Genomic DNA, 27736 nt, shown 5'->3' on the forward strand with positions numbered 1-27736 from the left:
TGTCTGCCGCCAAAACGTTTCTGGGTTTTTTGTTTTGTTTTTATTCAGTCTAACGCGATGGGGAAGTTGACTTGGGGGAATTCCAGGAAATAGCCTGGGCCCTGAGTGAGCGAGGCAGGCGTGCGGCAGGTGCGGCATGTGCCTCCCGCTTTGCCAACAGCGAAGATGAACGTTTTGCTCGCTTTCAGCAAGGGAGGGGAGGGGAGGGAAGGTGGGGACTATTATCTCCAAAAGGCAAACAAAGTGTCATTTACAAGCAAGCGATAACAACACACGCACACACATCAGGGCATGAGGCCAAGACGTGAACGGACAGACACTTGTTGTTTTGGACGTGTACGTGAATGGATAGACAGATGCTTACATGGCCTGTCTGAATGGACACGAGCGTGTGCGTGCGTGCGTGCGTGTCTAGCTATCAGTGTGTGAAGTGGATGGCATTAGCCTTGAGTTGACGTCAATGCTAAGCACAGACAATGGGGTGGAGGTGGGCAGACAGACAGCCATTCATCAATATAAAGGTGTGTGAGAGTGCATGTGTCTCAGTTACAATGTAGAGTGAGTGAGTGAGTGAGTGAGTGAGTGAGTGAGTGAGTGAGTGAGTGAGTGAGTGAGTGAGTGAGTGAGTGAGTGAGTGAGTGAGTGAGTGCCATCGTTCTAGTTGGAAATCTTAATCCAGTCCTCGAACCCTAATTTGAAACCTTGTAACTATTATCCTAATCCTAAACAAATCCCGACTTTGATTTACAAACCTATTTTCAAACCCAAACCACATGTGGGTGTGAGAGAGAGAGAGAGAGAGAGAGAGACCCTAGTTTAGAAACCCTTGTTGAAATGTAACCCTGGCTTCAAACCCTAATTTGACAAATTAACCCGAATACGAAGTTTGAACCACTAAGGGTGACACGGTGACTGAGTGGTTAGCACGTCCCAGTACTGAGGACGCAAGATCAAGTCCAGACACCGGCCTTTCTTGGGTGGAGTTTGCATGTTCTCCCCGTGCCTGTGCCTGTGTGGGTCTTCTCCGGGTACTCCAGTCTCCTCCCACATTCCAAAGACATGCATTGCAGTTTAATTGGGTGCTCCAAATTGTCCCTAAGTGTGTTTGTGCGTGTGAGTGGTTGTTCGTCTCTGTGTGCCCTGCGATTGACTGGCAACCCGTTCAGGGTGTACCCCGCCTACTGCCAATAATCCTGCCGGGATAGGTTCCAGCAACCCCGCAACCGTTGTGGGAAGTAAGCGGTTAGGAAAATGGATGGATGGATGGATGGATGGATGGATGGATGGATGGATGGATGGATGGATGGATGGATGGATGAACCACTAAACTTGGCTTAAGCCCTCATTTGAAAGCTTGATCCAAATGTTTGTAAAGCGGGTCCTCCTGTTTTGGTTTGCAACAGTCTAAATGTGCTCAGCTGTGAACTCGTTCATGGCCATGTTCATGAAGTGAAATCATGACATCGTATCCATCCATCCACAAGGGTCGCGGGGGGTGCTGGAGCCTATCTCAGCTGACTCTGGGCAGTAGATGGGGAGCACCCTGAACTGTTGCCAGCCAATCACAGGGCACACAGAGACGAACAACCATCTACACTCACAAGGACACCTAGGGACAATTCGGAGCGCCCAATTAACCTGCCATGCATGTCTTTGGAATGTGGGAGGAGACCGGAGTACCCAGAGAAGACCCACGCAGGCACGGGGAGAACGTGCAAACTCCCACCCAGGAAGACCGGAGCTCAGACTCGAACCCGAGTCCTCGACACTATATGTGTTTTTATATTTTGGCAAACGGCAGACATTGATGAGTTGCCGACATGCTAATTGGGGCGTGGCATCTGGTTAAAGGAGGGGCCACAAACGTGCGCTGCAACGTTATAGCGCGCTAGGATACGTATACACCAGCAAGTGCACTCTGATGTGAGGATGTCTTCGGGGACTCTCTGTGTGTGCGTGTGCGTGTGCACAATCTGCCGTTTCTAAATTTGTCTGTTACGTAATCCTCGGCTTCCACTTGCTCACGTTTGTGTTGACTTCATCATCATCAAATGTGACATTGGACTGACTCTTCTGATCCATAATAACTGTAATTCTACTTATTATAATTATTGTTATTATTACTATAATATAAAACCTAATTTCAAACTCTATCATTAGCTTTCCAAACACATTTGTAACCTTAATCAAATTTGAGTCCTTAACTAGCGATCGTTCCCGTCTTTGAACCCTAATTTGAAGTGCTAACAAACCTGTTCCATGCTTCAAAAGCATTCTCAAAACCCTAATTTGAAACCGTGCCCTTGGCTACTTTGCTTCAAAACCCAAAATTTAATCCAAAATCTTAAAACCTGAATTAGAAACCTTCACCAATATTGCAACCTTAAGTGGAAACCCGAACCCTGATTTGAAACCACAATTGGAATCCTAAGCACTTGATTGAAACCCTACCTCTAGCTTCCAACACTTTTTTTTTATTGTAACTCATGGGTCTAAATTTAAATTTGAACCTTTAATACAAAAGTTTGAATGCCTAATTTAACTGGAAACCCAAACACTGGCTAAATTGAAGCTCAAGCCCTTGTTCGAAACCCTATCCCTTGGCGTCAAACACCAATTTTAAAACTTGATCCAGAAAATTTCAAACCTAATTTGAAAAGTTAATCCAAATTTTTTAAAAAAACAACTCTTAACCCTGTCATGAAACCCTAATTTGAAACCCTACCCCTTGCTTCCAATATATAAAATTTCACTTGGGTTCAACAATTCTAATTTGGAATTTATTACAAAAATTTCAAACCTTAATTTGAAACCTGACTAGAAATTGTAGCCTTTTTTTTTTTTTTTTTTTTTTTTTTTTAAACCCACAACCTTAACTTTCACCCATGGCTTTAACCCTGGACTACAAACCTCAAATCAGGTTTTACATTTCAAACCATAACCTAAGTGTTTTAAGCATCTTTGGGTATTTTAAAAAGCACTATACAAATATTATTATTATTATTATTATTATTATTATTATTATTATTATTATTATTATTAACCTGCCTCTAATACAATATTGAAACCATCATGAAGTTCAATTAACCAATTGGTATCGAAACATCCATTTAGTATTGACCGCACATGGTCCTCATCGAGGTTTCCGACGTGGTGCATGCATGGAAAGTCGACTTTTGAACCCAGAATCTCTGTACTGCGAGTCAGACGTGCTTAACACTAGTGCTACGTGCCGTCTAATTTTCAATTTAGCTGGATAAAGCACCTGTGGCGTGGGGTGGGGGGGTAGAGAGAGAGAGAGAGAGAGAGAGAGAGAGAGAGAGAGAGCGCCGTGGCCATGTCATGAGGGATTAGCCCACTTGTGCAGGGTGACACACGATGTCACGTGGTTGCTGGCTGGACGGGATGAAAGACGGATAGCGTCATCGGCTGAACTCACCCGCGTGCAAAAAAAAAAAAAAAAGGCTCCACCCCGTCTTCCCGCACTCCTACGCCGCCTCCCTGCGCCTCCTGTCCGGTCAAGGTGAGGCGCGCGTACCCGCCTGCAGCCGCTGGTGATGGTGATGGTGAGGAGGACAACAACACGCCCGATGCAGCAGCAGCAGCAGCAGCAGCAGCATCACCTTTTAGCCGACGTGTTGTATACGTGCGCCGGGTAGAAAGCACAACAATGGAGGGGGAGGGTTAAAGGTAAAGAAAAAGTGAAGGGAAGATGGTCGGAGAGGAAGAGGAGGAGGAAAACGAAGGGAACGTGGGGGGACTCACTGCGGCATGGCTGGATGAAACGATGCCCGCATCAGCAGCAGCATCTCCGGGCTGGAGGAAGAGGAGAGAGGAGGGGGAGGAAGAGGAGGAGGAGAAGGAGGAGGAGTGCATGGGAGGGAGGGGACGATGATGCAAAAAGCTTTAAATCATTCACGAAGCTGTGCGTGACTGGTGTGTTGTTGTTTTTCTTCCTCCCCAATCCGCTGCAGCAGATATGAGGCGATTTGCGGTCTATGTGGCTGCTCGTGAACGCATTTACCTGCTTTGCTTTGGTCGCCGATTGTTTGCCGGCGAGCCGAATGACGCCAAGGATGACTTGGACGAGCGACGAGAAACTTTGCGCAAGGGTGGGGCAAGAAATCCAACAATTGCGGTGCGGATCTGAAAGTGGCGTGGCCACCTTCTCCTTTGGGAAAAAGACAAAAAACATCTAAATAATAATATTTAAAAAAAAAAAACTATGTAAATATTAATGTAATTCATGTTTAACTAAAACTAATATAACCAACAATCCTATTATCCTATTTAATCGAATACATTTGAAATAAAATTAAATATATACAATTAATACTCGTTTAATGTTATTTATAGCTACTTTCCCAGATTAGAAATTATTATTACAAATGTGCAATCGCACAAACTTACATTTAAAATGTTTGAAACTGTTTTTTTTTTCATTTTTGCCATTTTATATTGCTAATTAAATTCTAATTGACAAAATATTTTTAAGAAAAAAATTATTACAATTTATTTTATTATAAAATACATGGTTTAATTCACACAAAAATATTTCTCTTTTTTACTTTATTACTGACAAATAAACAATTAATGACAAAGATAAATTTACTACATAAAAACAAATCATGCATGTTTAATGGAACACCTAAATTGCCAGGAAAAAATATGACAGCACTGAAATGAACAGCAGAACTTTATGTATAAAATATTGTGAGGAAAAATGACAGTCTGCATGTAGTCATGTTATTTTCATATGTTGATGAGAGTAAAGACATTTCAAATTTAGTATTTTTTTTTTTTATATCACTGTGTTTTTATATGTGTAAATGTGTCCCATGCTGGGAATCGTCCTGTATTTTCAGAAAGTTAATTGATTTTATTTTTAGCTGATCCTAGTAAAGGCAATTGTAGTTGACAGATCGTTTGAAAAATAAATACACTTGTTGCAAAACGTTAAAGAAAAAAAAAAGCTTCATAGAATCCGTATGAGTTGCACAATTTCCATTTATTGCCTTTCAGTGTGTCCACAATTGCAGAAATGCTCAAACCTGTTACACGCAAGCGTAATAATGGTCAAAACATTCATTGACAATTTCACAAATGCATACTTTTCTCAGACATAACGTAACATCCATTTTGCTATTTGGTATTGTTTGAAGGCAAAATGGAGGATGCCTCATCCTGGCATTTCAGTTCACAGATCCTGCTGGTTTATTGCAACAACATAAGTTGAAGAGATATTATTGACCTTTTGTCATCTCTTATGCATTTCTGTTCGTTTTTTGTGGAAAAGGTGAAGGACAAACATGCAACTGTGGCAAAAAAAAATAAAAAATAAAAATCAACCTGCAGAGTGGATGCTAAAGGTCAAATATGGGGGTGGGGCGTGGGCAGTGACATTTTGGTTGAGGAAGGGGGAGGAGCCTGATTGATGTTTAATGTCATCAACGAGCGAGAAGACATTCATTGGCGAAGGCAGCGGCCGTCAAAGGCTTTGTGATGCCTTCAATGCGTTACGAGTCCTTTTCCACATGCAGATCTTCGTCATTCGTCGGAAATGCTGCTAAATAATAACATTGAACAAAGACAGATTTGTTTTCCCCAAGAAGTAAATTCATGTTTACATTTCGATTTTGTAAAAAAAAAAAAAATAGTACAAAATTTCCCCCACACAAAAATAAGGAAATGCCCATTGAAAAACACAAAAACAAATCAATACATTGCCACAAATATTTTCTCTCTCTCTCTCTCGCTCTCTCTCTCTCTTTTTTTTTAATACAAAATGCTACGAAGATTGCATTACAATAAACTCACCAATAAATAAAGAACAAACTAAAATTTCAATCACATCACTGCAGGGTTATTATAGTTTTGAAATTTTTCACTTGAGTTAGTTTTTATTTAGTTTTGAGTTGTTGTTGTTTTTTAATTTAGTTAGTTTTAATTAGTTTTGTGTGGTTTTGAAATTCTTAAGTTTTAGTTTAGTTTTGGTATTAGTTTTAGTTTAAAAAAAATGTGTATTACTTGTGTGCAATATTCAAAAACCACCATGCGAGCGACGTCATCAGAAGGTGCTTTTCTATTGGCTGCTGTGAGATGACGTCACTTCTGTGTGACACATTTTCAGATCGTCCTTATTCCAGTTAATATCAAAATAAATCCACTTAAAATCATGTTAAAATCATCACCAAAGGCTCGTGCATTAAATTAATTAACAAAGAGGAAAACAAAGGACATTTTTGCTATAATTAGTTTGTTTTAGTTCGTTTTATAAACATAAAATGTAGTTTCAGTTAGTTTCCGTTTTTTTAAAAGCATTTTCAATTTTATTTGATTTCGTTTATGAAACTGTTTTATGAATTTTAGATTATTTTTTTCCGTCAGTTTTAGTTAACTATGATAACCTTGCATCACTGACATCGATACTTTCCAAACTCGCTAATTAGCATGTAGCATGCTAGCAGCGCAAACGCTGTCACATCACGACGGACACGGCGTGCTAAATGTGGCGTGGCACTTCCCAGCGAGCCCTCGGCGGAGGGACAGCTGCGCGACCTGAGTGCCACTACCCATAATGCATTGCTGTCTGATGTGGTCACCGGGCCACGGGGCATTGCTGACCCTGCAGGGGGACTGAGGCACACTCACACAAAATAGACATTTGCACGCTTTAACCTGCAACACAAAGCGTTCGCGGAAGAGGAACACTGAATAAAGCCTTAATCGGTCTCATTCGAGTCATGGAATCGTATTTCTGCAATGACAAAATGTTACTGGAGCCTTTTTGACAATCGCTTAAAACGTCTTGGCTCGCTTGTACCGAGTTTGGGAGCAGTGGTGGTACCACGGGCCTATTTTGTTCGGTGCACAAGCACTATAGAAATGTTGACATCACAAAATTATCTAATAATATTGTTTGTATTATATTATTATATTATATTTGTCTAAACTAGGGGTGTCATGTGATAAAAAAATTTTAATTGTAATTAATATGCTCTAATTTTACAATGAAATGTACAATATTTGTTTTCATATTCTTGCATCTTTTAGTCATTGATACAGTAATTTCATAATAATTCATTGAGTTAAAATTAAGAAGATGTACTGTTAAAAACAAAAACAAAAAACGAGTGTGATATTGATTTGCGTTGAGGTCTTTTTCCGCCACTAGATGGCATAATTGCATTTGTAAGGCCTTGGTGACAGCTCAGTGCATTTTTCGTTTCATATTACGAGCTATCTAATCTTGTGAAATTCTGCACATTTTAAAAATTGTAAAATACAACTTGACCCCAGTCTCCACAATTAAATTCTTTATTAAATGTATAACTTTTAAACTGTCCTGAGATTGTCAGCCAATCACAACGCACATACAAATACGCATTCACACTCACATCTAAGGGCAATTTAGCAATGAACATTGTATAATGTGGGCAAGAACGGGTAGTATATGCCATCAATGGGGATTCGAACCTACATCTCCTGACTGTGAGGCATATGCGCTATAACCACTATTGCACTATGCGCTACAGGTATCAGTTGCACACATACACACACACACAGACATCATTACCTTTGTTTTGTTTGTGTACTTTCGAGCCCGAGGCAACGATATCCGATAATGACGGCCTCAGTCAAATGAACACCTGCAGAACATTATGGGATGGTGCCCGGCAACCATGGCGACACACACACAATGACAGAATGACCAAAGGCAACTCGAGATTTGTTTGGATTAGCTCCAGATGGCTGAGATTTGAAATGATTTTGTTCCAATGATGGGACTAAAACTGAGTTTGGATTCTGGAGGCTTTGTAAACATAATCAAGCGCACGCCAATTAACAATTTGATCAAATTGGATTTTTTTGTATTTTTTGGAGCGTGACGTGTTTTCCGGCAAAAGTATATTGAGCAACCTATTTGGTCATTCGGCGACTAATGTCAATCTGAACGGCGAATGCAGATCGATGGTGCAAGTCTGAGCTCTAATTACACTATTAACGTCTCGTGTGATATTTAAAAAAAAAAACTGAGAGCAGTTTGAGTGCAGGTCCTCTTAAGTGGCGGCAATTAAGGCTCAGCCATAATAGATGAGTGTGACATTTGCACCCCCAGCCATGAGAACGAGTGTGAACACGCACATGCTCAAACATCACCATAGAGATGGACGATGGGAGGCCTGCTATATATATTCAACACTGTTGCTTCCCTCTTCCCTCCTTTTGCTTATTATTTTAACTCATTATTATATTTATTACATTCATTTAACTTTTTTCTTTCCTAAAGTTGGTGAAGTTTAGAGTTGTCTCTAGTTAGTTAATTTGTTTTGTGAATAATAACATCTGAATTTTCCATATATATGTAAATATTCTTGTATTTTTTTTTTTATCACATTCCATTACTTTGCTTTAAAAAAAAAAAAAAAAAGTAAAATAAGATGTTTTACATATATGGTACATTTGTCATTGCTGTGTTTACATGTATTTTATTAAATAGTTTGTAATGTAAATAATAAAAATAGCCATAAATATTTTCCATATTGATTTACCTTTTTTTGTATTTTTTAAATACTATTTATTGTAAATAATACAATTAAATATGTTTTGTACAATTTTAATTAAAACAGTTGTTTAATTAATAACGAGTATTTTGCATTTACCTTTGACATAATTTTATTTGACCAAATCATTTATTTTAAATAATGAAACAAACTGCAAAAAGTTTATAACGTAATAACTTAATAAAATCCAATTATGTCATTAAATTTTAAAATAATTATCAAATAATTTTAAAATAATTATAAACACAATTGTAAAAAGCATCAAATATTTTTAAAAATCAGAAAATATTAATTTATTATTTAAAATGAATTGTTATATGCACATTTGAATTTATTTTCACGTTATTTTTTTAACCTGAAAAACTCAATTTAACCTAAAAATCTATTGTGGCCTGTAGCCACACCCCCAAAAATTGCCCAGCCTTCACTCTTAAAACTGATGAGGTCAAAATAAAACCCAATTTTGGTCAAGAATTAGCCCGATCTGCTACTTGGGTCAATTTGACCCAACTTTCGGTACAAAACCCACAAAAAAACAAAAACAAAACGGTATTTTGATTCAATACAAAAGCAATCCCAAAAAAATTGGATATTTTAATACAACCCAAAATTAAGGTTATCTTGACAACTCAAAATTGGGTCAAACAATCCAAGTAGTGGGTTGGTCCATTTTTTTATTTTTTTTATTTTTTATTTTTTTGACCCCGTAGTTCCAAGGGTGTTGTTTGAATGTGCGACAGTGTCATGTGACTCACGACAGCGCTTTTTGCCTCGTGAGCTTTCAGCTCCTCACGACATCACGGCGATGGCCTGTTTTACCCGTCCAGGAAATCCAACCCGAGGTCGGACGTGACTCATCGCACACCCACACGCTCCTCCGGCGTGTGGGGAGTCGCTTAGCGGTCAGCGTGAATCAGTGAGATTCAAAAGCTCCTGAAGAAACAAACATTTTCGTCATTTCCTCTGCTTTTTTTTTTTATAATGATGCTTTGAGGAAGGACGACAGAAGAGCTCAATTGATCTGCCAACTCATAACAAACGCCATCGATTGACTAATGAGTAGCCTCAAATCCTACAATCGTAAAGCAATGTTTTTTTCACATTGTAAATGATGTGTGTATATTTTTGGGGGGTGAATGAAATCCATTTTGGAGTCAGGCTGAAAGCACAAAATGTGGAAGAAACGAAATGATGTGAATACATTTCGGATGCACTGTATTCGCACCACTTCATTTTCTCCACAAGTGTTAATTTGAATAAAAACATTTGTCACATTTTCATGACTTGGTGTTGTCTGTATAATATTCAGAGAAAAAAAAAAGTCCACTTGGCAGTGACAGGCTGTGACAATAAAATGTGGAAGAAGTGATGTGAATACATTTTGAATGCACTGTATTCACAACAAATCATTTTCACCACATTTTTAAATACATTTGCAAATATTTTGATGGAAACAAAAAAATAATAATAATCATCCATTTGGCTGTAACAACAAAACGTGGAAGAAATGAAATGAGGTGAATATTATTCGGATGCACTGTATTCACAACAAATCATTTTCTCCACATTTTTTTTTTTTAATCCATTTGCAAAAAAAATATTTTGGTGACGTGCTGTTATGTGTAGAATTTTGATGGGGCAAAAAAATTGTTAGATCGATTTGGCTGTAACAACAAAATATAGAAGAAATGACGAGACGTAAACACATTTCAGATGCACTCTATTCCCAACACTTAATTTTCTCCACAATTTGTTTCTATTTTTAGGTCTTTTTTAGGTCAGAACATTTTCATGAAGTGTTTGTTTATGAATAATTTGGGAGTCACAAATGAATTTAATCCATTGGGAGTAAGGCTGTAAAATAACCAAATGTGGAGAAGTGAAGTGATGTGTATACATTTCAAATGCACTGTATCCACTACACTTCATTTTCTACACAATTTGGGTTTTTTTTAAACACATTTATAAGGAAAAAAAAAAAAAAAAAAAAAAAAAAAACGTTCAGCACACTTTCATATTGTGCTGTTTTGTGAATACCGTAATTTTGGAGTGACAAATGAATTTAATCCATTGGGAGTTAAGGCTGTAAAATAACAAAATGTGGGAGGAGTGAAGTGATGTGGATACATGTCAGATGCACCGTATCCACAACGCTTCATTTTCTCCACAATTGTTTTATTTTTATTTCATTAAATACATTTGCAAGAAAAAATATCTATATCTATATCTATCTATCTATCTCTCTCTCGATATATATATATATATATATATATATATATATATATATATATATATATACACACACGGGAAACACAAATCCTCGAGGGCAAAAGGTCATATCTGAAACGAACGATTTGTGAATAAAAGATAATGAAAAAGAAAAGTAAAAAGTTGAAGCTAAATGATGAGTAACGCTTTACACTACACACACACACACACACACACACACACACACACACAATGCTCTGCAATTGTACTCCAAGCCATTAGGGGGCAGCAATCACCGAGTGTTAGGACATACAAAGCTATTTAATTATTTAATGAGTAAGGAAGAAATGCAAACTTCTTTAGCATTACACAACTGTTGTGTTATTAGTTTTGGTGAGATTATGTTGGTATCTATTAGCATTCATGTTATTATTGAGTAATTTTTGAGTACTTAAGTCAAGTAGTTAGCATATCGAGTATTTTTGTGTTATTGAGTTGTTTTTACGTTATTGTTGTGTAGATTGCTTTTTTGGTTTGTTGCTTGAGCAATACTTAATAGTGTTATTGAGTTGTATTTGGGTTTGTTCACTTTTTCTGTTGACTGCTTTTGTGTTATCAAATAGTTTGTGTTGAGTATTTTTTGTTCCTTGATTGAAGAGGTTTATGTTGTTATGAACTTTTTTTTTCTTGCCTTTCTGTCAGTTTGTGTTGTGGTGTTCAATCAACTAAACCAAGCTGGTCTTAAGCTTGGCTTGTTTTCATACTTTTTGGTAGCCAACGGGACATTCTTAACAATTGCAAAAAATTAAACAAAAACAAAAAAAAACAAGGCAAGTGTAGGATTACCTTGCGAGAACCGAGTGCACATCCAGTTGTGTTTTTACAAATCTAATAAAAGGGCGGTAGTCCAAGCAACTGATTGGATTACACGGCAGGAAGTGATTAACATGTCCGAACATGAGCTCGACAGGAAGTGTCACCAGCGTGCGTGCGTGCGTGTCATCCAGGCCAAGATCAAATCCGTGGATTCAAACTGGAGCCAGATGAGGCGGATCACCTTACGTTGACAAACGTGCAATTAACACAATATATTGTGCCCTTTCGCAACATGCAAATAAAGGATCTTCCAACACTGCTCAAACACTTGGTTGGTATGAAAATTAACACTGTTTTGTGGGTGGATTGAGCCGTATATCCATACTAGACAACTCTAACGTGGACTGACTTTTTTTTTTTTTTTTTTTATCCCTGAAGATATATTTAACTTGAAAAGGAAAAATATATTGGTTTATCTTTTTTTTTTTTTTTTTTTGCGGGATTGGAGTGATCATTTTGCGTACTTTGTAAATAAGAAAAATAATGCATTGAATTGAGATTTTTTTTGTTGGGGGTGGGGGGTTCAAAGATTTTGTGATCATTTTGGATTGAAAAAAAAATTTTTAAGGAAAAATATTGAACAAAGAATAAATTTTATTAAAAAAATTTGTTCCGAAGTAATTTTTACATTCTTTTCTAGGGCGCCATTTTTATTTATTTTTTTAGAAATAAAAAGAGAAATTTAATCAAAATGTCTGCCACATTGTTGAAGTTAGCATCTTATATTGTCATATCCTCCTGAATACCAGGGAAAAAAATATTGTCCAATCATTTTTATTTTCACATTCCCCAATCTTTGTGAAGTATAACTGGAAGACTGCAAACGAATTTTGTGGAAAAAAAAGGTTTTATTTTTAAGGTATGATGTGTCCACTACAGAAGACATTTATTAAAACTTACATGCTAGGCTCAAATACAGTTAAAATAATTCAAACAATACTTTAATGTGTTCTTAAGAGTCTTATAGAAAACATGCTAACAACATTTAAAGCCTAAATTTGTTCAATAAAAAGTGTTATACACTTACTTTTCCTCATCCCTAAAAAGTGCTTGCGCTGAGGGAAGCCATTTTCTTTTATGATGCAATCAAAGGTAGCAAAGCCCCACCCCTACACATTTGGTATCATTGGAAACCTCTGAATGTCCTCTATAGAGCACAAAAGGAGTTCATTCAATCGTATGCACTGAGTGGGAGATATTCAGGTTTAAAAAGGTCCACTACAGAGGTAGTCAGGAGGATATAGCATTGTTTACCAAGATAAGTACAACTCCATCCTAAACTCATATTCAGCAACTAATTAAACACTTTTTTTTTTAATGATAGACGCATGGCCCCCACCAGCCATGCACATCAAAGTTTGTGCACTGACCCTTTACAAAAGTAAACTGTCATCAAAGGCACTTGATCATAAATCTTGTTTTGATGTTTTATACAAACTACACATGCAAACAATCCAACATACGCAAACTCCAAAAAGCATACATGATTCACAGTAATGCAACATAGTCACCAACACACCCACACACAACCAAACCACCACTAACATACACACAATCACATACACAAGCTACTAATAAGACAAGTGATGCTTGGAGAGGGATCAGCGAATAACAGATGGTGAGGATTTCATGAGTTTTTTTTTTTAGTTTTTTATCAAGATGGAGGCGGAGAAACGAGATGTGCTCAAATAGTGGTAATTAGTCGGCGGATGTTTGAGGAGCGATAACACTCAGTCGACGCTATTAATTAAAAAGGACGTCTATTACCGTGTTTACTACTTTGTTGGCAATATTGAGCGACATGGAGTCCAAATATTGAAAAAGCCTCACACAGCTCAGAGATGAAAGGGGGTTGGGGGTGGGGGGGGGGGGACTATAATAGGACTGTGCCCTTCCTAACCAGACATATGACAAAAATGCCATTTTAAATAAGGGCAAAATGTGCACACATTTGTCTTCATGTCTTTCAAAATCCCCAAATGAAAAGGTTGGATTGCTCACCTGTATAACACAGCGCAGAGTCATGCAGGAAAGTTTGTGCCCTCAGCATCATCGCAGGTGCGGCATCCATCACAATCAGGCGGAATCCTTCGACCTCCAAAATCTGTACAGGAGACCCCAACAAAATGCCATGTTTGATCAACCACTAACATTGAATGCATCGTCATCTTAGAATGGTCAAAAATTTGTAAAAAATAAAATAAAATAAAATAATAATAATGATGATACTAATAATAATAATAATAATAATAATAATAATAATAATACTTATATTTGTGGATTGACCAATAGTATAGATAAGTGGAAAAAAATATTTAAGGGATACTTTACTCATTGAACTATTTCAGCAGTAAAAAGTGAATATTTTGTCTAGAACTAATTGGATAACTTACATTATTTTTCATATACAATTAATACCTTTAAAAACTAATTTTTCTACTTGGTGCCGACTGAAGATGATGGCCCCCTGACCAAATCCAGAAAAGGTGATGTCATCTTCAATCGACAGCCAGTGGAAAAAATTTTGTTTTTAAAAGGTATTAATTGCATATGAAAAATACTGAAGTTATTAAATCTAGACGGACAAAATATTATCTAGAGAAAGAGGGAAAGAGAGAGAGAGAGAGAGAGAGAGAGAGAGAGAGAGAGAGAGAGAGAGAGACAGATAGAGACAGAGAGAGACAGAGACAGAGACAGAGAGAATGAAAGGGAGAGAGAGAAAGCGAGAGAGCAAAAGAGAAAGAGAGAGAGAGAGAGCGACAGAGGGAGAGCGAAAGAGAGAGAAAGAGAAAGAAAGCGAAAGAGAGAAAAAAGAAGAAGCCAAGAGAGAGAGAGAGAGAGAGAGAGAGAGAAGAGAGAGAGAGAAGAGAGAGAAAGAGAGAGAGAGAGAAGAGACAGAAAGAAAGAGAGAGAGAGAGAGAGAGAGAGAGAGAGAGAGAGAGAGGACAAGAGAGAAAAAGAGTGAGTGAAAAAGAGAACAAGAGAGAGAGAGGGAGAGAGAAAAAAGAGAGTGAGAGAGAGAGAAAGAGAGAGTGAGAGAGAGCGAGAGAGAGAGAGAGAGAGAGAGAGAGAGAATGAAAGGGAGAGAGAGAAAGCGATAGAGCAAAAGAGAAAGAGAGAGCGACAGAGGGAGAGCGAAAGAGAGAGAAAGAGAAAGAAAGCGAGAGAGAAAAAAGAGAGGGAAGAGAGAGAGAAAGAGAGAGAGAGAGAGAGAGAGAGAGAAAGAGAAAGAGAGAGTGAGAGAAAGAGAGAGTGAGAGAAAGAGAGAGTGAGTGAGAGAGAGAGAGAGAAGAGAGAGAAAGAGAGAGAGAGAAGAGAGAGAGAGCGAGAGAGAGAGAGAGAGAGAGAGAGGACGAGAGAGAAAAAGAGTGAGTGAAAAAGAGAACAAGAGAGAGAGAGGGAGAGAGAAAAAAGAGAGAGAGAGAGAGAAAGAGAGAGTGAGAGAGAGAGAGAGAGAGAATGAAAGGGAGAGAGAGAAAGCGATAGAGCAAAAGAGAAAGAGAGAGCGACAGAGGGAGAGCGAAAGAGAGAGAAAGAGAAAGAAAGCGAAAGAGAGAAAAGAGAGGGAAGAGAGAGAGAAAGAGAGAGAGAGAGAGAGAGAGAGAGAGAGAGAGAGAGAGAAAGAGAGAGAGAGAGAGAGAGGAAAAGAGAGAAAAAGAGAGAGAAAGAGAGAGTGAGAGAGAGTGAGAGAGAGTGACAGAGAGAGAGAGAGAGATTTCACCTGAAAGACGCCATTTTTTTTTTTTTTACCTAATTAGGTTTCTTGCCAGGACCTGTTCTTCTTCTCTGGTGAAGAAGTACAGTTTCGAGGGGTTGGAGTTGCTCTTAAGTGATGAGTGACATCTAGTGGCGAACAATATCATTACAACTTCAAACTGCTCACTAGAAATCAATATTTTGATTTTAAAAAATGAATAGAGGCACACAAACCCACCCATGGCAGAATATTGGCTAATTGTTTGTTCACCTGCCTGCAGCTCCTCCCCCAGATTTATTTATTTTTTTAAATAACATTGGTGGCTTCCTCCAAACCCAAACAACACCGGTTCGCCTTGAGGACAAGATCTCAAGTCACAAACTCAGCAATGTTGTTTACATGAGGACAGTTTCTTTGCATTTGCATAATTCAATTCTCTGTCACCAAAATGGTTGCATTTTTTGGACATAAAATGCAACCGTCTTGGAAAGCGGCTCAGATGGGCGATGAAAAATAAGTGGCCGAAGGCGGTGTACTTTTTAGCCTTTGACCTTCGACAGACGAGACAAATAAGGAATGGAGAGCGGGAAAACAGACATGGGGCCAAGATAAGCAAGACCACTGTTGTGTTCTGCGTGTTTGTGCTCCATGTGCTACACACAGTAGTGAAAAACATGCTTTCAGTTTGCTTGTTGTTCATACCGGGACATAAAACACTTCTTCAACAGCACGCACACACTCTAAAGTTCTATCAGCTGGCTGTACATTAAGTTATTTTCTCATATGTTAACAGATTTGGAAAGGTTGAAGACAAATGACGTCATCTCAAGTGTGACAGGATAAAATGCCATTTGCAAAAAGGACATCAAGGTCAACCTCAAGAAATCGGCAAAGGAGAGTGTCCTCCCTCTGGGAAGTCAGCGTTGGGCTTATGCACCCCCCCTCCCCGCAGTGGGCCGAGCCAATCCCCTAACCCCCCCCTGGCCCACGCTATTTTCATAGCCGCTCCCTGTCCTCCTGCATCCACAAACAGAACCAACACATGAGCCGCATAACATCCGCCCACATGCATAAAACCCGCCACCACCTTCAGGATTTGCAATCTCAAGTGAAATTGAAGTGCAAAAATGTTACTTACTGCTCAGGCACGAATCAGTTAAAGGAAAATGGAGATGAACTTGGCCTTCTTAGCACACCTTTTCACTATACAGTCCAGGCCAAAAGTTTGGACACATCTCATTCACTGTCAACTGCTTTATTCTCATGACTATTTACATTCTTGTAGATTCTCACTGATAGCATCAAAACTAAGAATGAACACGTGGAGTTATGTACTTAACTTATTCACTGCCAATGACGACTATAGACGTCAAAAATCCAAGCAAACAGCCAGTGCAAATTTGGACAAGAAATTTGAATTTAGTTTTAGTTATTCATTGTTTTCATTCATAGTTACTAATCATTGTTGTTATTAATCACAACAATGACAACAATTTCATTGCTAAGTGGTACCATCGTGCGTAGAACGGATTACTGTTACCCTACAACACGGGCGTTGACGTTCTTGTGATCAGTCTCGGCCTCTAAAAGTCAATTTTAGTCGACTAAAAGTGCTTTTTAATGCTTTTTTTTTTTTCAAAATTAACACTAACACTGGCTGTTTGCTTGGATTTTTGACGTCTATAGTTGTCATTGGCAGTGAATGAGTTAAAAAAAAAAAATAGCCACCCTTTGCTCTGATATACAGATATATATATATATATATATATATATATATATATATATATGTGTGTGTAATATGTAATCATTACTTGTCTTTGAACATCTAAGATGAAAGTCCATTATATTTTAGAATGTGCTTGTTCATGAGTTTACCTGGTCCTGCTTCACCTCCTCCTGCCTGATCTCGGATTCTGGCGCGGATCTGTGGATGGAACCGGCGGTTTCCGTTACGTTGTCATCTGCAGCTGGTGAGCCGGAGCCAGTGTCCTCGTCATCGTTGGTGGATACTGGAAGCATAAATAAATAAAGCCTTGGTCGTCGGCTCGGTCCACTTGTCCGAAGTGACTCTCTTCACGTGGACCTGCAGTGGGATCGCTGGCCTTGTCGTTCATGTTGGCCGCAGAAAGTTTCGTCCCCGGACACGCTCTTCTGTCCCTGTTGTGCTGCGACTGTCTGGCACTGTGGTTGGGTGCCCAAGGAACTGTGGGTAACTTCACAGTAATCTTTGCTCTTTGCTCTTTGCTCTTTGATTGTATGTTGACAATGCCTTTTTTTTTTATTTCAGGTTTTGATCTTTGATTTCATCATTCTCTGTCTGTCCCCGGGTGAACAATTTGATTATTTTGCTCATTCCGAGTGAGAAGTTGATTCTGCTACCACTCAACAACACAGAACGTCTCTTGCTGATATCTTCAAATGAACCTTAGCTTAGTTAGCACTACTTAGTTCTAAGTGTCATTAGGAATGGGCACGGCCGCTTTGTTCTGACACTTCGAAATGAATCTACCACTCTCAACTTACTGACAGGCCAACTAGGTTCAACTAAGAGAGTGTGAAAGTCCCCCATTGCGCCAAACACGGCCCTTAACTTTCACTTCCTGGTAAGCAGCGTTCAAATTATTGAATGGTAGTACGAGCATAACTTAGTAGTATTTGCTGTATCCTTTGTCAACTGCCTTCTGTTGTCTTTCCCGAAAACAAGAAATTTCTTTCCATCACAATTACATTGCTGTGACTCAGTTTTTAGACGTGCATGTTAGCTAATGTTGATCCTCTCCACTGTGTAGCGCTGAGATTTATTTCAAAATCAGCATATGACACATCATCGTACTCTTTACTCAGTTGGTCCTCAACGCACATTACAGCATTTTCACAGCTTCCATTTGAAGTTTGTGATGACAAAATGACAAGAATCTCAGATCGAGCACCCGAGTGTGTTTGCGAACTGAGAGAAGCCGAGTTAGAGGTGGGCGGGTTGATCTAAATATCAATGTCAATATCAAGTCAGGATCGCTTTCGGATCGATACTGGCACTAAAATATCAATCTAGTAGCTTAGTTTTAGTTTGGCTCTTTTATGCACTGATGCGGTTTGGTCAAACAGATAACGGGCATGTCACAGTATACAGTATTGTACTTGAAAAATATATTTCTTGCTATGTTTTATGGCTTATATTTGTTGTTGCATGATAATCTTTAACATCTTGTTTATTTAGGTTGAAAAGGAAGTGTTGAAGGGAGAATTTTTAGTTCATTTTAATGTTTGTATTTGTTGTTTCTGAACAGTACATGTTTAAATTTCTTTTCATATGACCACTTTGTGCACTTTAAGAACGTTTAAAACGATACTTCACTTATTTAGCCCATTATAGCAATAAAAAGTGAATATTTTGTCGATCATTAATTTGACTTTCATTATTTTTCACATACAATTAGTACCTTTAAAAACACATTTTGCAACTTGCTGTCGACTGAAAATGACATCACACCTGTGGTTTGGTCATGTGACATTCACAAGCTGAGCTGTGATTGGTTACCTGAGCCCTCGTGATGTCATTTTCAGTCAACAGCAAATTGCAAAATGTGTTTTTAAAGGTACTAATTGTACATGAAAAATAATGAAAATATCAAATTTATTATAGGCAAAATATTAATGTTTGACTGCCACAAATGGCTAAATAAGTGAAGTATCCCTTTAAGAAATTATTTTGTCATGGTTGGAATGTTTCTGGGGAAAAACATTGATATAGTATTTTCTATTTATCAATTAATTTTGTCCTATTTTTGTCCTTAAAAAAAAAAAACACGAAAACACTTAAATGTTGGAATTTGATTGAGACTAAGCGATTCAATAATACAGCTACCTTATTTATTTATTTATTTATTTATTTATTTATTTATTTATTTATTTTTTAAATTATATACTATAGTTTTCAAAGGTGTTGATATTGGCGATACTAGCCCTGTATTTACTTGGCATCGGATCGATACCAAAATTTGCAATATTGCACACCATTATGTTGTTGTTTTTGCATTTTGAGCATTTGGTCACTGCTCTTCATTCTGAGTGGATCACAGGCTATCAACAGTAGTTTGCTATGCTCTTTTATCTTCTTTTGTGTATGTGTTCTTTGATGTGTTATGATACAAGATCGTACTCCGTCTTCTTGGCCAACTCTCTCTTAAAAGAGACACTTCATGGTTAAATAAAAGTTGTGCTTGATATGCTACAAGCTAAAAGTGAGCGTGCATCAGCATATCCTTGACACTGTTCTAGCAAAATGTTCAACATCTTTTTGATAGACGATAACACATTTTTCAACAGTGACTAGCAACCTGAGTGAGCGGTTGTTTTTTTTCCAAGCAGATGATTCTATCAGCTGCGCGACGGTCATGTGGTGCGCTGCTGGAAAATGTGGGAGGAGAGCTGACGAGATATCTCTTGGGAAGACGATGACAGCATTTGCCTCACATGCGGTTCCTCGACACCCCCCTGGGTTTGCTTTGCTGGTTATGGGAAAGCACAAATGCAAAGATGAAATGCGTCGATCGGGAGCAGATCGAAAGGGAAACGTGACGTCGCTTCAGAATTATGAAATCTATCATGAGAATATGGAAGCCAATAAAGTGATCTAACAAAACAAAACAAAACAAAACAAAAAACAAACAAAACATTCAACTGTGGGGCTGCAAAATATTATCCTGAGGGCCACAAATGGCCCCCAGGCCACGAGTTTTATACTCTGCTTTAAACACATGTGGTTCTTTCAAAAATCATTTTAAGCTGGAAAAACTATATATATATTTTAAAGTATAATTTTAAATAAAGTTCCAGAATTATTAGAATATATTATTTTCAAAATTTATTCATATAGCACTTTTAATACAAATAAAAAATAAAATAAAAAAACACATTTCATAACAAATGACATTTAAGTAAATTAAAGTAAATCTTTAATTTGACAAAAAGGTTTATTTTTTTATTTTTTTGTTTGTTTTTTTGTGAGAAGAGAATTACCTCATTCACTGCCATTGACGGCTATTGACGTCAAAAATCAATTTTTACAGGGCTGGCAGTGATTGAGCTAAGATTCTTCGTTCCGCCACGTGATGGAAATTTGTCAGGAAGATGGAAGTGTACGATGGTCGGTTTTATTTTTAAACAAGACCCACTCATCTGTTTTTAATAAGAACCCACCCGAGCCCAACTTCCATCAGCTCGTCTTTCGTCATGACGACCACCCTGCTACCCTATGGGTCCACCCCCACCCCCTTTGGCCATTCCGATAACAACTCGAGTCTACTAAACGTATCCTGAAAAGACACACACAAAAGTTGAAAGCTCTGCCAGAGGGGAAACAGGTGGCCAGAAACAACAATCAACGTCTTCAGGAGACCAAGTGAAGGCTCTGCTGATGATAATCCATATGTTATATGACAACTCAAAACAACAACAACAACAACAACAAAAATGTTCTTTGCTTTCTCTTTGCCCCCACTAGTTAGGAAAACTTTTGACTTGACTTTCTTCCACTTTAATTATTTTTATTAATCAGAATAACATGTTTTAGACTAGTGGGCACACATACTGTTTATAAAAAATATTGCAAAGAAAATTTTTGACTCAAGTTCCGCTTTAAAGAACTTGTAACGTAAATTCGGGTTCATTAATTGTTTAATGAACAGGGGATTCGAGTTAAGTGCCTGCACTATCCACGGGTCGCCTCTAGGGGGCACCACGTGAGAAGCACCCTTGCATGTAACATATTGGAGTAGCTGTATCTTGTTGCAGGGCTAGAATTAAGCTGTATTGTAAATGGAATAAGTAATATTTCAAGAAAAAGAATTATTTCTATGAAAAAAAAATCCTTATTTGACGAGAATAATCATTTTTTGGGAAGGGAAAAAAAGTTGAAATTCAACAAAATTTGTGTGTCGTACTTTTTTTACAGGTTTCAATTTTACCAAAAAAAAAAAAAAAAAAAAGCGGAACAGTCTTAATTTGAAGGAGTAAAAATTCAAGAAAAGTTTGAATTTGACGGTGAACAATCATCAATGCGAGAATGAAGTTGTACTATTTCTTAACATGAATTGAACTGCAACTTCAAACCCCGAAAGTACTACAGCAGTGTGACAACCTTTTTATTATATTCAGCATTTCCATGATTGAAAAGTTACAAAACTGCTGCAATCTCATGCAAAATGAAGCATAGTCGAGCTTCCAGTCACACGGTTACATAACAACCCTCCCTTACACTTGATGTATAGAATCCTGAGAAAAGAAGAAGAAAAAAAAAAACTCCTGTTCCCATCAAATGACTATATCGAAGGCGGGAAATCCACACTTTCTCCCAGTCAAAAAAAACAAACAAAAAACAATGTATACTCCTTGGCTTCAAATATCTGCAGAAAGCAAATATTAACTAAAGAGGATCCCAAAAGGAGAACCAAAATAATCACTCATGAAAAGTCGCTTGGAGTCTATTTTTTTTTTTCTCCTTTTTCTTCAATACGTTAAAATTGTCAGCACTTTATCTTCTTAATGAATTCCTCACTCAAATAGGATGTCTTTGACTTGACGCCATTTGGATATAAAGTAATTCCATTTTTTATACCGCATATGAGCTGTTATAAAACATGAACTCATTTCCCACATAAATGAATTTTGTGCAACAAACGATTTGAACGCTGGATATGCCAAACATGCTGTAGCAGCACAACAGTGACATGGCGGCCATATTGGGAGGGGCATGTTCCAAATCTTAACTCAGCCGATTGTCATGAGGTTATTGAATGCCAAAACATGTACTATAAATACATCCACAACACAATCTGTGAAAGGTTGTTCCCAGTTCTATTGTCATATGCAGCTCTAATTATATCTACAATATGTTATCTACTTTTTCATTAGCTACACTAGCTACTAAGCTAGCTAACGCCACTACATTTTGTTGTGTAGAGAATCAAATGATCATACTTGCAGCTTCCTGTAATAGAAGATAAACAATTAGGTGGCGCGTTATAGGCCCATTATTGATTACTTGTTGATTTTCATGTCTGTCCGCACGTGTACATGTACATTATTAATAGCTTTGTGTACCAATCAAAAAAATCTTAGCGCGTATCATGGCTGCTAAGATTTTTTTCGAACTTGTCGTACAAATGTTCCTGGAAGAGGTAGAGCTCATCAAGGGGTTTGACATCTCCGAAATGTACTACAAATGTCAAAACTGTGGGGGATTGAATGCAGGGTGGCACAGAAATCAACCGTCTCGCCCTTGATAAACAATTCTAGTTGGACAGAAATGTCGGAGCACAACAGCAAACCAAAGCAGTTTTGCGATTTAAAAAATAAAAATCTTAATGTAGTGATACATTAACATAACAAATGTGAAATTATTTTGTTGACCAAAAATATAATGAAAATAAAAAAATCAAGGATTTAGGAGCTTAAATTGTTAACAAATACGTGCTTTCCTTACATTTATGCTCAAGGTCTAAATTACTTTCACCTCGCAGCCTCTTATGTTAAATCTTACATTTTGCTGCCACCTAATGCACAACTGCATGATTGCATTTTTTTTAAGCCAAGTAGAAAGTAATGTCAGGTGAGTAAAACATTCCTTTTAAGTTTCCAGAAAAAAAAAAAAAAGACTTAATTATAATTATTAAGCTTTATTTTTCCCAGTTTAGAATTTTTTTTAACAGTCACATTTCCAGAGAAAAACCATGATAAACAATTAGTTTGGAAGGAAACAACAGAAATACATTGCATGCAGATATAACAGACAAGGATCATGTCTCAAGAGTAAAAGTACAGTCAGAGAGTCAAAAACAACAAAAAGCAGCAGCACTGAAGAGATCAATGCTATGAAATCCAATATCTAATATAATATAAGTAACAGTCCACCAAAGCAAGAATTGGCTTTGAAAACAAAAAAAAAGTTAGGACAGTTGTCTGACAAATTAACACAAAGCCCTGAGAAAAGTGGTCATGTCTTTAATTACTGCGCATGACTGAATGCAAACTTTTTTTTCCCCCCCTTATGGGTATTAAGTTTAACAGTTTTTTAAAAAAATGTGAGGGCGGGGACTAAAAGCGGTTATTCAAGCAGGATTCATGCGCACAACGTCACTAAAGCCTTGAAGGAATCGGTGGTACAACTTGCTGCGTCATTTGCATAAAAACTGCTCTCGTCTGTGTGAGGACAGTTGAGGCCTGGAGGCGAGCTGAGAAATCAGGTTGCCCAAACTGGAGTAGCAGGACCTGAACAAGTTTGTTACAGCAGCAATGATGGCCCGACATCCTTTGAGCCAGGCACATCCGTTTAGAAAAACTATCACAGCAAGTTTTGTTGTTGTGAAACGCTTTTTCATCATTTCAATTTGTCAGATTTTGGGAGGGGGGCGTGGCTAATCCTGGTACATGCATAAGGATTTAACAGATTTTAACAGATTTTTTTTTTTTAACATCTGACAGCACACATGAACATTAAAAAAAATAAATAAATAAAAAATATAAAAAACAGAGGCATTTAATAGTATTGGTTGAATTGCATCTGGTATGCTCGGATAATTTAAACACACCAGCCAAAATCTTAAATGAGCACACAAAACACAAAAAAAAACAAAAAAAAAAAAAAACTGACATTTTAAAAAGCGAATTTCAGACAAATTAATACCGGTGATTCTTTGATTGTCTGCATTCCACTCACGCAAACAAGAAAATGTCAGCTTTGCCCAATCAAGAAAGATTTTTTGCTGGAAACATTGAACACATTCAATAGTGAAATAACAACATCATTTTTATTTGACTATTTATGAAACTTCTTCTGTTTAGTGGATTAACACCTTAGCTATTCATAACCGGTTTGAATTTCCCGCCCTCTGTCTGCTGTTGAGACATCATGTGTACTTTTGTGTATGTAAAGAAGGAAATGTGCAGTTACATTTTTCAGCCAAAGGTGGCAGTAGTGAAATGCCCCTTACTTGCAAGAAAAAAATAAAAAATAAAATAAACCTAGAACGGATAGATTGTCACCCGCCTATGTTTACGGAATTCACTTTGGGGGGGTGAACTCCTGTTTTTCTGACTTTTTTTTTTGGGGGGGGGGGGGGGGGGGGGGCTTTTTCTTTTTTTTTTTTTAGTTTTTTTTTCTGTTTTTCTGATTTTTTTTTCTGTTTTACTGAATATTTTTTTCTGTCATAAAAAAAACACACCAAAAAACTGAAAAAAATACTTCCAAAAATAAAGCTCCCCAAAAAATTTGTCAGAAAAACAGGAGATTTTTTTTTTCCAGTGAATGCAATACGCTTCCGTATTTATGTTGCGACAAACGGTTATTTAAAAAAAACAAAAAACAAAAACAAAAAAACATCCCAGTGCAACTGCATGTGTGCACTTACAACTAAACAGACATTTCATACAGGGAAAAAAAAAACCTAACTTTGTTCATTACTTACATACTTCTTTTTTTTTTTTTTTTTAAACTAATATTAGAAGTTGGTTGAGGAAATATTCAACACATTCTCCCAGTTGGTTCCGGCATGGAAATGTAAACTTTCTGCCACAGTCCAATAAGTGTGCAACACAGTACAATAAAATTTAAAAGCAAAAAACCCATTAAAAGACCCCCGAGAGATCACCCAGCCCCCAAAAAGGATTCTACATACAAATACGTACCACTCTCCCTCCACCCACGACCTAAAATAACTATTACCAAAAAAAAAAAAAAAAACCCGTGTTGAAACCAAGACTTTGCACTTTGTTGAATGTTCTCCACTAACTTTTGAAAATTACAAATGAAGACTATTACAATGACATGAAAAAAAAATAGTCTTAAGTTAACAGCAACCATATAGACACACGAAAAAAAGACGGCTGGTTAGACAATGTTAACATTTAAGAATTCTGCATGCTAATCGCACGTATGCTTGCTACCACGTGTAGCTTGTTGAAAAGGCACACAATGGAACGTGTGTGGAAGAATTCGGTGTCAAAGACTATTTCACACAGAAGAAGAAGAAGAAGAAGAAGAAGAAGAAGAAGAAGAAGAAGAGAGAAAAAAAAAAGACCATTCTGTGTACAGTTATTCCCAGTGTCGATTGATGTTCTAAATTACCGTATTATTAATTGGCGGAGATTGCAACTTTCAGAGGGAAAGGAAAAAAACAAAAAACTTTATTATTATTATTTTTTTTTTAAATTCATTCACTCGCAGCCATTTTCACTGAAGCAACCCCATTCGCTCTGGATTTTGACAGATTTAGCAAGGCCCACAAAATATTGTTTTCTATTAGTATAAAAACATGGAACCTACCAAAAGAAAGATCGGAGTCTCTTCTTTCATCAGGGAAAAAAAAAAGCATTTTCGTTTTCCTTTTTAATTATTATTTTTATTATTTTAAACTTTGCTAAATATTATTAAAGTTTGCTGAATAATGTTTTAATATTGACAATGCATTTTTTTGTAAATTCTGTAACCTACTTTCATTTTCTCTTCTTCCTCTGAACGTTAATTCCTGTTTGTTGATGCTTATGTGTTGTCTTTCCTTGTGTAAAGCATATTGAGTTGTTTTTGTATGAAATGTGCTATATAAATAAACTTGCCTTGCCTTCTATCCATTTCCGTCTTACAGCAATTAGCATTAGAATATAGTTATGGTTCATCATTAGTCACAAATCTGTTTAAAATTGTGAGGGAAAAAAATGGCCCTGGTTGATTTTTTTAATACTCTGCTGCCACCTGCTGGCCGTTGCTTCAACCGATCTCTTCAGTTCAGAGGCTGAATCAAAGCCTTTTGTGTGCCCCAACATTTAAAAAAAACAAAACAAAAAAAACGTATAAATACGTCTTTGGGAGCACGGTAACTTTTAAAATGGAACATATTTATACGTTTTGGGGAGCAAATGAGTTAACTGTTAGTCTGATCTGACATGAGTAAAATGATTCATAAAACAAACCAGAAAAAAAAAAAAAAACGTGAATTGCTCACATATTGTGTGTGTGAAAAGTCCATTAATGTCTATGAATGGCCCCTTAAACGTCCGCATGCGTAACAGTAAAACACCACACTTCAGGCGAAATGTTATGCTAACTTCATTGACTGCCACTCACTGGTGCCCCAGTAGCAGGGTTTAAAAAAAAAAAAAAAGAAGAAAAACCTGCCCCAATCCGGCTCCACATTGGACGTGACGCAGGAGGGACACTCATGGCGCAAACGTGCGATGGAGGCAGGCAGCTTAGCAGCAACACGATCGCTCAGGTTAATTGACCATCTGTTTCATGGCAACTACTTGCTCCTGACCTACGGCCGCCAAAACAGTAACCTAAGAAACAAAACAAATAAAAAAAACAACAACATATGACCTTTGGGCTCTGTAGCCTTCAACTGCTCAAATTATGGATCATCTTGCATTGACATGACACATAAAACAGCTACACTAAGACTCGAGCACATCAGAAATGTCACCAACATTTGTAGCTTCTTCCCAAAAAGATGACAAAACTTACTACAAAATCATCGCTATTGTCCACTTTCTTCACAATGTCCTCGCCCAAGTCGCCCTCCGGTAATTTAAGGTCTTCTCTGGTCTCTCCCTGGTCGTCCAGCAGACTGAAATAACCGTCTTTCAGGCCCAAGACCTAAATGAATCATTGCACATGCACACACTCATAAGGGGAAGTCAACCAGAAACATTTCTTAACAATAATATGTTATTCACATGACATTCTGATTAATATGATGTATGGTATATGAGTTATCCATCTCTTTTCTGGCGTTTTGACATCACATGACATCACAACGACCAGCTCTGCTGTTTTCTGGAGCTGAGCTGTGATTGGTCGTTACCTGAGACCTGAGCAACTGTGATGTCATTCTCACTCAACAGCAAGTAGCAAAATGGCTGCCTTGTTATATTGATGGCTGAATTTGGCGCTTAACTCATATTCCACTCACGCAATATTAACCACAATACCGTATTTAGACTAGTGGGGCTGCATAAAACATTTTATTGTCAAGTTTGTTTTTTGTTTTTTTTTTGTGGGGGTTGACCTCCTCTTTAATATGGACAAACATGTAAAGCCAAACAGAGAACGTTCAAATGTTTAAAATCACCTCAAATAGTAGCATCAAGCTTTTTTTGCACTATAATTGTTGCAAAAGAACATCGCATGGGATTTTAAATTGGCTGCTAGCATTAGCACTTGCGATGTTTCTAGAACCAAGTATGTCTTGTATTGAAATAAACAAGTTGAGTAATTTCTTTTGTTGTGTTTAGTAAACTGGGGTTTCACCGAATGTCAAACAGAGTTAATATTTGTCAAGCCATTTTTAAGAGGACAATCAATAGCATTGTGGAGAAAAATATTGAATTGACCATATTT

General features: G+C 37.4%; 2 protein-coding genes and 1 long non-coding RNA gene across 9 annotated transcripts in view; all 3 read right to left on the bottom strand.

Annotated features, from left to right (window-relative positions):
• slc7a14a (solute carrier family 7 member 14a) overlaps positions 1-17529 on the bottom strand; it is a 30757-nt gene extending 13228 nt beyond the window's left edge. The window contains exons 1-6 of one of the 5 annotated variants that reach the window (XM_077537803.1): positions 17221-17357; positions 15399-15491; positions 13650-13752; positions 4025-4171; positions 3766-3816; positions 3440-3623 (exon numbers count right to left, since the gene is read on the bottom strand). Coding sequence is in view for 3 of the 5 variants with exons in the window: in XM_077537800.1 (XP_077393926.1) it covers positions 13650-13752; positions 17221-17354; positions 17429-17459 (268 nt within the window). In the remaining 2 variants the exon portion in view is untranslated. The other 4 variants (XM_077537800.1, XM_077537801.1, XM_077537802.1 and 1 more) reach the window with 4 other exon arrangements.
• Positions 4988-12717, bottom strand: LOC144031083 (uncharacterized). The gene is made up of 2 exons (XR_013287434.1): positions 12676-12717; positions 4988-9497 (listed from the first exon to the last, which is right to left on the bottom strand). It is a non-coding gene; the product is annotated as an uncharacterized LOC144031083 (long non-coding RNA).
• A 7284-nt stretch (positions 17530-24813) lies between the features above and the next one.
• Positions 24814-27736, bottom strand: part of eif5a2 (eukaryotic translation initiation factor 5A2) — a 31531-nt gene continuing 28608 nt past the window's right edge. For all 3 annotated transcript variants that reach the window (XM_077539071.1, XM_077539072.1, XM_077539070.1), the window contains exons 4-5: positions 26861-26992; positions 24814-26676 (exon numbers count right to left, since the gene is read on the bottom strand). In XM_077539071.1, coding sequence (XP_077395197.1) covers positions 26614-26676; positions 26861-26992 — 195 coding nt within the window. In that variant the 3' untranslated portion in view covers positions 24814-26613. The remainder of the gene's footprint in view (positions 26677-26860; positions 26993-27736) is intronic.

Source organism: Festucalex cinctus, chromosome 12 (assembly GCF_051991245.1).
Source record: "Festucalex cinctus isolate MCC-2025b chromosome 12, RoL_Fcin_1.0, whole genome shotgun sequence".
Lineage (NCBI taxonomy): Eukaryota > Metazoa > Chordata > Actinopteri > Syngnathiformes > Syngnathidae > Festucalex > Festucalex cinctus.